Here is a 10,000-nt window from a genome sequence, read left to right on the forward strand (position 1 = left end):
GGCGTTGGAGAAAAGTATGTGTGTGTTTATGTACATGTGTATGTGTACATGTATGTGTGTGTGTACATGTATGCGTGTGTGTGTGTGTGTGTGTGTGTGTGTGTGCGTGTGTGTGTGTGTGTGTGCGTGTGTGTGTGTGTGTGTGTGTGTGTGTGTGTGTGTGTGTGTGTGCGTGTGTGTGTGTGTGTGTGCGTGTGTGTGTGTGTGTGGAGACTCATCCCTTGGTCCCTTGGCCTTTGGTTTTCGTAGGAGCTCGCAGAAGCCACGCGCATGCACGTGCGCGCACGCACACGCGAGCGAGCGTATGTGTGTGTGTGTATGTGTGTTTTTCTGTCTGTGTTTGAAATCCATTGATGTCAAAGCAGAGCAAACAGAGCCCAAAGAGACATCTGTTACCATCTGTGGCCATAGTAATTATGCTTACATTTTGCACCAAAGCCAGGAGGCAAGTTTCTGGCCCAGGTGTTCCATGCACTCCAGCTTGGCATCTGCACCCAGAAAGAAAAAAGAAAAAAAAAACAGGGGGAAAGAAAGAAAAGGGGGGAAAACACACACAGCTTGTGTTCATGTGCAAAGCAACTATTTATTTTATTTGTCCCTCAGATGCAAATGAATGAAGCGGCACAGCTTGGGTAGCGATGCAAACAGTGCTGTGTGTGCCCTTGATTTTCTATACAGGTTCAGTATTAAGATCGCTTTGAATGCCATGAAAATACACAGTATATATGTACACAACACATATGAGTGTGTGTGTGTGTGTGTGTGTGAGAGAGTCGGGACAGCGTATTGGCCCTCAGTTCTTACTATACTTGGATTTCTATGTATTTTTACCCCACGTGCATCACATACTCGGACGTAAAAATAATTTCACGAGGAACTTGGTGGCGGTGCTGATGGTGGTGGTGGCAGTGGTGGTGGTCGAGGGGGCTGGGGAGGGGGGCTGGGTGGGTGGATCACTCCCAACAGACCGTCCATTTTCCCCCTCAGAGCGCTTCTGGGCCACCGCTCCCCCCGGCTTAAGTGTCCCATTACGGAGGCAGGCAGTGCGGCCACAGCCTGACTCATTCAGATTGAAGGCTTTTCCGCTCCTCCTCCTCCCTCCTCTTCCTCTTCCTCTTCCTCTTCCTCTTCCTCTTCCTCCTCCCTCCTCTTCCCCTTCCTCCTCCTCCTCCTCCCTCCTCTTCCTCTTCCTCCTCCTCCTCGTCTTCCTCTTCCTCCTCCTCCTCTTCCTCCTCCTCCTCTCCCTCTCCCTCCCTCCTCCTCCTCCTCCTCCTCCTCCGTCCTCTCCTCAGTAGCCCCAGCGTAGCGCTGCGCTCCCGCCGAGGAGTCTGCAGGGCCGCCAGCACTGACACCACAGCCTCCGGCGTCAGCCGAGGCACCTCGGGCAAAACTGCGCCCTATCTACCTCAGGATGCCAGTGTGTGTGTGTGTGTGTGTGTGTGTGTGTGTGTGTGTGTGTGTGTGTGTGTGTGTGTGTGTGTGTGTGTGTGTGTGTGTGTGTGTGTGTGTGTGTGTGTGTGTGTGTGTGTGTGTGGATGTGTGTGTGTGTGTGTGTGTGTGTGTGTGTGTGTGTGTGTGCGCGCGCATGTTGGTTGGCTATATGTGATAAATACTGTAGTAGTATTTACATGTACTGTATAAAGTGCATAAAATGTGCATGTTTCTTCCATATCTCTGTATGTAAGCCATACTTTTTCTATATGTTTGTGTATGTGTACATATATGAATGCATATAAACATATACATATTTGCTTTATTTACGGCCATACAGTACTTATTTATATGCTCACACCTGTGTGTGCATGTGCTAGTGTATATCATCACATCAACTTTGTGTGTAGCATATGCCTCAGGTTTAGCATGTTTGCATGTTCAACATATTTGTGTGCTTTACGTATGTGTGGTGAGTGTTTGTGTTTGTGTGTGTGTGTGTGTGTGTGTGTGTGTGTGTGTGTGTGTGTGGGATGCCCTCACATCTCTGAAGACAGAGTGATGAGAGCCAGTGGTCTGTGGGAATTCTGAGAGGCTGATTTGGATTATGCCCCCTAGCCAAATGCCTCCCTCGCTTCAGCAAAAACAAAAGAGCTGGAAAAATGGAGTGGGACAAGAGAGCGGAGGGCGGAGGCGAGGGGTTGGTGTTTATTTATTTAACAAATTCATTCTTTTATTCATTTCATTTTCAGCGATTTGTTGTTGTTCAGATCTAAACCTGCGATCCATGTTTACATGGATGTTACTGCTTCCAGTCATCATTGGATCTTTTGGTTTATTTGAGTTTTATTTGTGTGTGTACATCTATATTTTTGTCTCTTGAGCTATGAGTTTGTGCTGTGTTTGTGTGTGTGTGTGTGTGTATCCATATGTCCAAAAATCTAAAACGAGATCTTATCTTGTCCTTAGTGTCTCCTAGGCAACAATGAGATTCAAAGGAAAGATTTAGGCTCCAAGTGGCCTGTATATCAGACTTCTGTATGGACCAAATGATGTCCTTTGGTGTGAGAGGAATCTCCACAGGGTCACAAATCATCCTCAGTTTTTGCTAAACATGTCAATATTGCCTCGTCTGCTTCTCTCACAAGACTATCTTGGTGTTTGGGGCCGAGGTACAGATTTTGATATTGATATATGATTTTGAAAGTGATTCTGTTTTCGGCAAAATATCTGTCATGATATTGCAACATGATTGAACAAAAATGAGATCATAACTAAATATCCTGAACTACCAAAGATCCATCTTTGAGAACACAAGTAAGCTTATTAGTGTGTGTGTGTGTGTGTGTGTGTGTGTGTGTGTTCCATCTGTGTGTTCGTATCTGTGTAAATGTACATAGAAATGTGTGTCTGAGCATGTGCACATGCACGTATGTGGGTCTGTGTGTACGTTCATGAGCAGAGGTGCGTGGGAGTGCACAGGAATAGGGAGTGCGTACTGAGAGGAGGCAGATAGCATGTGTGTGTGTGTGTGTGAGTGAGTGTGTTTGTGTGTGTGTGAGTGTGTTTCTGAGTGCACAGGGATAGGGAGTGCGTACTGAGAGGAGGCAGAAAGCATGTGTGTGAGTGAGTGTGTTTGTGTGTGCACAGGAATAGGGAGTGCGTACTGAGAGGAAGCAGAAAGCATGTGTGTGAGTGTGTGTGTGAGTGAGTGTGTTTGTGTGTGCACAGGAATAGGGAGTGCGTACTGAGAGGAAGCAGAAAGCATGTGTGTGAGTGTGTATGTGTCAGTGAGTGTGTGTGAGTGTGTTTGTGTGTGCACAGGAATAGGGAGTGCGTACTGGGAGGAAGCAGAAAGCATGTGTGTGTGTGTGTGTGCGTATGCGTATGATAGTGTGTGTCTGGGTGTGTGTGTGTGTGTGTTGAGTGAGTGAGTGAGTGAGTGAGTGAGTATGTTGTGTGTGTTTGTGTGCATATGAGTGAATGAATATATATGTGTGTGTGTGTGTGTGTGTGTGTGTGTGGAAAGAGAGAGAGAGAGAGAGAGAGAGAGAGAGAGAGAGAGAGAGAGAGAGAGAGAGAGAGAGAGGGAGAGAAAGTTGTACTCATGAGCTCACGCTGTGCTTGGAACATGCTCTCCCAGACGAGACAGGGGCGAGTGGCACAGCTGGGGCCCTTGCAGAAGGCACTCATTGTCCCTCTTAGTGGCCACGAGTAACCCCTATCAAGTGGAAAGATATTTTTGTCACAAGACGTTAGCAGGTGTTTTGGAATTCCTCTTCAGGTCATTGCTGGAGACAGTGAGACAGGGCTGGACTCTGCCCCCAAACACAAATCTAATACCCCCCTCTCCCCTGGTGAAATAAGGACATGAAACTTGTGCATTTTCAAATGAAGTCTATTTTGAAATGGAAGGAGAATACTTGAAGTTTGAAGTTTATTTATTTAACAAAGGGACAGCATATATTAATAACATTTGAGACAAATGCAGAATATACAAGATTATAGCCATAAGGCTAATTGCCATCTTTTGTCCCTTGACAGGTTTGATGGTCAACTTAAGTGTAGTTATAACATATATGATACATTATTCCATTATTGTGGGTCTGATCTCATGTGATAATATGTCTCCAAAACTGTTAGAAACTGAATCTCATAAAACACGTTCCCCTCAAACATGGCTTTGGGAATGGAGAAATCCCTCTGTAAATATACTTGTGATTTTACACCGCTGGTGAATGTTATATTCTTGGTCTGTACAGAGGCCCCTTATTTTACAGTCCTTATCAATTTGACTCCAAGAGACCATAGACGTAGAAATGTGTGGCTTTAATCAAGTTGACAGATGCTGTTAACCATCCAAGCAGCATCGACATTCTCGTGGACTTTCCATTATTATTATTTTTTTACGCAAACTGTTTTTCCATTTCCTCAGGACTACACCTTGACCATGTACTTCCAGCAAGCGTGGCGAGACAAGCGCTTGTCTTACACCGAGATTCCTCTCAACCTCACGCTGGATAACCGTGTGGCCGACCAGCTTTGGGTCCCGGATACGTACTTCCTCAACGACAAGAAGTCCTTTGTGCACGGAGTCACTGTCAAGAATAGGATGATTCGTCTACATCCGGATGGAACCGTTCTTTATGGATTGAGGTAAGAAAAAAAAAAAAAGAAAGAAAATGTTGCTGGAATTTTTGACATCTTTATTGTCTCCGAGTAAGAGGTATCTGTGATCAATAGCTGCCATTGGGCAGTGATTTATGGGCAGTGTGGATGGGGTCAGTGGCACAGTGAGGGAGAGAAAGAAGTCCAGTTGTTTGGGAGTAAGTGATTGAATGAAATGGACTCAGTGTGTACACAATACACATGTAGGTGTGAATGTGTGTGGGAAGTGTGTGTGTGTGTGTGTGTGTGTGTGAGAGATGTATGTGTGTGCATGAGCACACATGCGTGTGTGTGCGTGTGTGTGTGTGTGTGTGTGTGTGTGTGTGTGTTTGTGTTTACCCGTCAGTATATTGTATCTGTTCAAACGAGACCACATCATGTCTATATTTAGGGGCGTGAGATTATCGTTGCTAATTCCATCGCTCAGTATCGCTGCATCACTTTTTTTCTTCTTCTCTCTCTCCTGTTCTTTCTGTCTTCTTCTCTCTCTCTCTCTCTTCTCTCTCCGAGCCCGTCAGCTTTCCCCATCAGAATGCTCTAAAAAATGTAGGGATCTGCAGAGCCACAGATAAATCGTCGTTGTTATGCCGCAAAAAAATCAATAAATGTAATTTCTAACGCTTCATTATGTAAGTGGCCAATTACATAAGCCAACATGTATATCTTTACATAACGAGAGAATGGCGGGAAACAGGGTGCACTTGTGAAGGGGGGTGGGAGGGGGGTGGGAGGGGTGCTCGGGAGCAAGGGCTGACATGAGGCGCCCAGACAGCGGTTTCACGTTCCACGTTCCACGTTCCACGTTCCACGCTCTGTGTTCCGTGTTCCACTCCACTCTGGTGTGCGCGGAATGCTGCCGCCACCGGGAGAGGTCACTGAGAGCTGGTGCTCTGCGATCCTCCCCTTTCAGTCAACAGCTCACTGACAGTGAGGGGCCCCGTAGGATGCTGTAGGATTTTTCATATCCCTTTTTTTCTGTTATCTTTTTCTCTCTCTGTTTTTTTTTTTTTTTGCAATTCAAGAGCTAACTCTTGCGTGCAAGCGGGTTGGGGGGGCTGCCCCGGCCACAAGGCATGCTTTTATGGGGTGGAGGAGAACTCCCGAGGAAGGGGAGAGAGGGAAGCAGAGATGTGTGTGCGTGTGTGTGTGTGTGTGTGTGTGTGTGTGTGTGTGTGCGTGTGTGTGTATGTGTGTGTGTGTGTGTGTGTGTGTTTGTGTGTGTGTGTGTGTGTGTGTGTGTGTGTGTGCGTGTGTGTGCGTGTGTGTGTGTGTGTGTGTGCAGGGAGAGGAGTGTATTAGAGCACTCAGCCGGGGTTGTGTCGGTCAACGCTGGCATGTGCGCTGAAAGGGTGAAGAGTGGATTCTGAGTCGGTGGGGCTGGATGAGGAGGATGAAGAAAAGGAAAGGATGGATAGAATAGAGGAAATGAAGGATAGAATAGAGGAAAGACAAGGGGGAGGGGCGGGGTTGTCTGCATTCCTTGTGTGCACCATTCCGACACCCCGTAACCCCCCCCCCCCCCCCACCCCCCACCCCCCTTTACCGTACCTCTTCCCCTTCCCCTAAGCCTGCCAAAGCCGGGCCTTCGATTACCAGGAGAGGCAGAAAATTACAACAGTGTTCCCAACTGTCAGTTAGAGCACAGCCGGGCTATCAGCGAGAGGCAGGGAGATCTGATTATCCATCCAGCCTTCTAAATGCATCGGCTGAGCACTCAGGCCTACAGGAGCCCAGGAGCAGGGACTGGGACTGCAGCCGGGGTCAGGCGGATCACACACACACACACACACACACACACACACACACACACACACACACACACACACACACACACACACACACACACACACACACACACTCACTCACTGAGTGCCCACTTACTTAGATGGCCAGCACTGGAGATGTGTGGCTGTGGATGTTTTATCAGTGGGTGTTTGGTCTGTTTTTATCGGTTGTTTTTGTGTGTGTGTGTGTGTGTGTGTGTGTGTGTGTGTGTGTGTGTGTGAATGTTAGTGTGTGTGTGTGTGTGTGTGTGTGTGTGCTTGTGTGTGTGTATATATATGTATGTGTGAGCGTGTGTGTTTGTTTTTGAGTGAAGGGGATAATGCTTGTTGTGGATAAGGAGGGATATCACATGTCTGAGGTGGGAGAGGAGAGAGAATTTCAACTGAAATTGATTCAAGCTGAAGTTCAAGTTCTTGATTCTGTACAAATAATTACACAGATTTTTTTTTTTGAATTATTACGATTTTATTGCCTCTGAGAGGACGTTGCATTGAGAGAGGGAAAGGGGGGGTGGTGGAGAGAAGACGCAACCATTAAAGATTCATCTGGGGATAAGCGTGTTGGCTCGCTTTGATTTGGACGTCCAAAGACAAGCCCAAGCAAGTGCGAAAGCAGTGGCTATTTTTAGCCCCCCCCCTTCGCAAACTCCTTTTGTGTAATACCATATTCTTACGCCATTAAGGAGGCCATCTTCTATTGTCGAGGAGGGAGAATACCACAGCGGCGTTCCGAAATAGTGTGTGGATGATGACAGGCGTCGCTACGAGTGGGGAGATCCGCTGAGGGGAGCAGGAGGGAATTCAATACCCCTCGACGTTCCCGTTTTATCGCCTGCGTTGTCAATAGGGGGCTTACTGAGACCACCTCAAGGCAAAGGGGTTTAGTTTTTAAATCAATGATTGTTTTTTTTTGTTGTTGTTTGTTTCTCTCTCTCTCTCTCTCTCTCTCTCTTCTCTCTCTCTTATCTCTCTGTCTCTCTTTCTCCCTGTCAGCAGTCGTCAACTTGGTATTATTTGACATTGGTTTTAAGTAAAAAATGTTGTGGCTCATTTCTGTGTGTGTGTGTGTGTGAGAGAGAGAGAGAGAGAGAGAGAGAGAGAGAGAGAGAGAGAGAGAGAGGGAGGAAGAGAATCTGTGAGAGAGGAGAAGAGAGAGGGAGGAAGAGAGGGAGGAAGGGAGGGTGAGACAGACGGGGAGAGTTTTTGTTTTTGGAGAGCGTGTTGAGTCAGTGATATTTGATATTGTGACATGTTGCCAGACACAATATTTGACCATCTGAAACATGTTTTTTCCCGAATGCATGACTTTCTCAGTCCGCCATGACCTTTGTGTGAAAGACTTTAGCTTGGCTGTTTTTTCGTTTCCGAACCACTGCACTCCACAATCGGCTCCCCGTCCTCTGAGCACGCCAGTTCCCACTTTTAGGTGCCAGCGCAAATGACATCCTGCCCATTCGTCAGCCATGTAAGCTGTGACAGTGTTAAAAATTCATATTCAATGTATATTTATGAGGGCAGATTTGCATCTGTTGTATGGCTGTGGATATTATGACTATCCTCATAAAGGATGGCCTTACCTGCCGTTGTTGGTAATTCACTCCACTGGAGATTGCTGTAGCTCGGAGTAATGTTCTGTCACAATGTGCCTCTCCTGTTGTTTTTCTCTCTCCTTCTTTCCCCCTCTCTCTCTTTCTCTCTATCTCTCTCTCTCTTTCTCTCTCTCTTTCTCTTTGAGCTCAAATGCGCTCCCTCCTAATGAAATTTAGTCAGGAGACCTTTGTGGTGTGTTGCAGCACAAGCCTCAGTAAACAAGGTCATTGGGAATAAAGGTGCACATCACGCCCAGGGGTCTAGACCCAAGCCTCACATGAACCGTGAGCGAGGGAGTGGGAGAGAGAGAAGGAGATAGAGAGAGGAGAAAGAGAATGAGAGAGAGGGAGAGAGAATGAGAGAGAGAGATGGATGGACAAAGAGGGAGGGTGAGAGGTAAAGGTGTGTTTGGGGGGTGGGCTCCCATTAGTTTTGAAACCAGTCTGGGGATATGAAAATACAAACAGACAGAGACACTCTCTCTCTCTCTCTCTCTCTCTCTCTCTCTCTCTTACCACACACACACACACACATACACACACAACACACACACACACACACACACACACACACACACACACACACACACACACACACACACACGCATGCACAGTGAGCATTTGATTCTCACTGACCCGAACCTCCACCCCACCCCTGTGCTGCAATATGCTTAAGAGAAAAACAGTGTGGCAGCCCGGGCACGGGTCAGGCAGGAGAGGAGCAGACGGCCAGCAGACAGAGAGAGGGAGGGGTGTGTGTGTGTGTGTGTTGTGGGGTGTGTGTGTGTGTGTGTGTGTGTGTGTGTGTGTGTGTGTTTGGGGGGGGGGGGGGGGGGGGCTAGCATGCATGGTGCCGAGTAAAAAGGCACCATTGAGCCCAGTAAGATCCTATAGACCTGGACTGGACCTCGACCACATCTTCCTGACTGCTGGACCATACCCAGATCCTTTCTCTGAAAAACTGGTGACTACCTGTCAGCCAGTAAGCAGAAGGCCAGGGAGAGGGAGAGGGAGAGGAGAGAGAGATGGAGGAGGGAAAAGATAAAGCAAAGAGAAGAGGAAAGGAAAGAGAATGAGGAGAGAAAGAGAGAGTAGAGGAGAGGAGAGAGATAGGGGAAGGGAAAGAGAGAGGAGAAGAGAGAAGAGAAGAGGGGAGAGAGTGAAGAGAGAGGGGAGAGGAGAAGAGGGAGAAAAGGGGAGAGGAGGAGAGAAGAGAATGAAGAGAGGAGAGAAGAGGGGAGAGAGGAGAGGAGAAGAGAGTGAAGAGAGAGAAGAGGAGAGGAGAAGAGAGTGAAGAGGGGAGAGAATGAAGAGAGAGAAGAGGAGAGGAGAAGAGAGAGAAGAGGGGAGAGAATGAAGAGAGGAGAGGAGAAGAGAGTGAAGAGAGGAGAGAAGAGGAGAGAGAGCGAGATCGTGACCACCCGAGTGAAGAGGCAGGAGGGGACGTGTGCTACCTCCGCTAGCAGCAGCTGCTGCTGTTTCTACGGCTACGGAGAGAGCGAGCGCGAGAGGCTGGCAGGGAGCTACGCATGTTTTTGTAGTGGGAGGGTAGAGGCAGTCTCTCTCGTCTCTCTCTCTCTCTCTCTCTCCCTCTCTCTCTCTCTCTCTGCCTGTGTCTTTGCCTATCTGACTTGCTCTTTGCTGTCGTAGCTAATCATTCGATTGTTTTTTGCTGTTTCACATTTCACATTCATTTGAAAAAGAAAAAAAAAGCATTTTGGTTTCTTTTGTACAAAATGTGGTTGGGATGGGCTTGTTTGTGTGCGGTACTTGTTGTGTATTTCGGGTAGAGCGGGGAGTCCTGTTGCCTCTTAAAGCACCACAGGTGAGACAGACCTGTGAGCGCACCGTAGGACTCTCTCTCCATCAGATGTCTTTCTAGCAGCTACCAATCTCCGTGATGATGATGATGATGATGATGATGATGACGCCGTCATCGGCACCTATAAATAGGCTGTTATTTTTACCCCTGCCATCTTGGCCTGATTTCCACATTTCCCCTGCGCTTCCTGTGCAACTGTGATTATT

At 47.5% G+C, this 10,000-nt stretch overlaps 1 protein-coding gene across 2 annotated transcripts in view; it reads left to right on the plus strand.

The window, feature by feature from the left end:
- The window catches only part of gabrb2a (gamma-aminobutyric acid type A receptor subunit beta2a), a 35,179-nt gene that overhangs the window by 6,389 nt on the left and 18,790 nt on the right, over positions 1-10,000 (plus strand). For both annotated transcript variants that reach the window (XM_062525119.1, XM_062525120.1), the window contains exon 4: positions 4,367-4,587. In XM_062525119.1, the coding sequence (XP_062381103.1) occupies positions 4,367-4,587 (221 nt within the window). The remainder of the gene's footprint in view (positions 1-4,366; positions 4,588-10,000) is intronic.

The sequence above is a fragment of the Sardina pilchardus genome, chromosome 21, assembly GCF_963854185.1.
Source record: "Sardina pilchardus chromosome 21, fSarPil1.1, whole genome shotgun sequence".
NCBI classification, from domain to species: domain Eukaryota; kingdom Metazoa; phylum Chordata; class Actinopteri; order Clupeiformes; family Clupeidae; genus Sardina; species Sardina pilchardus.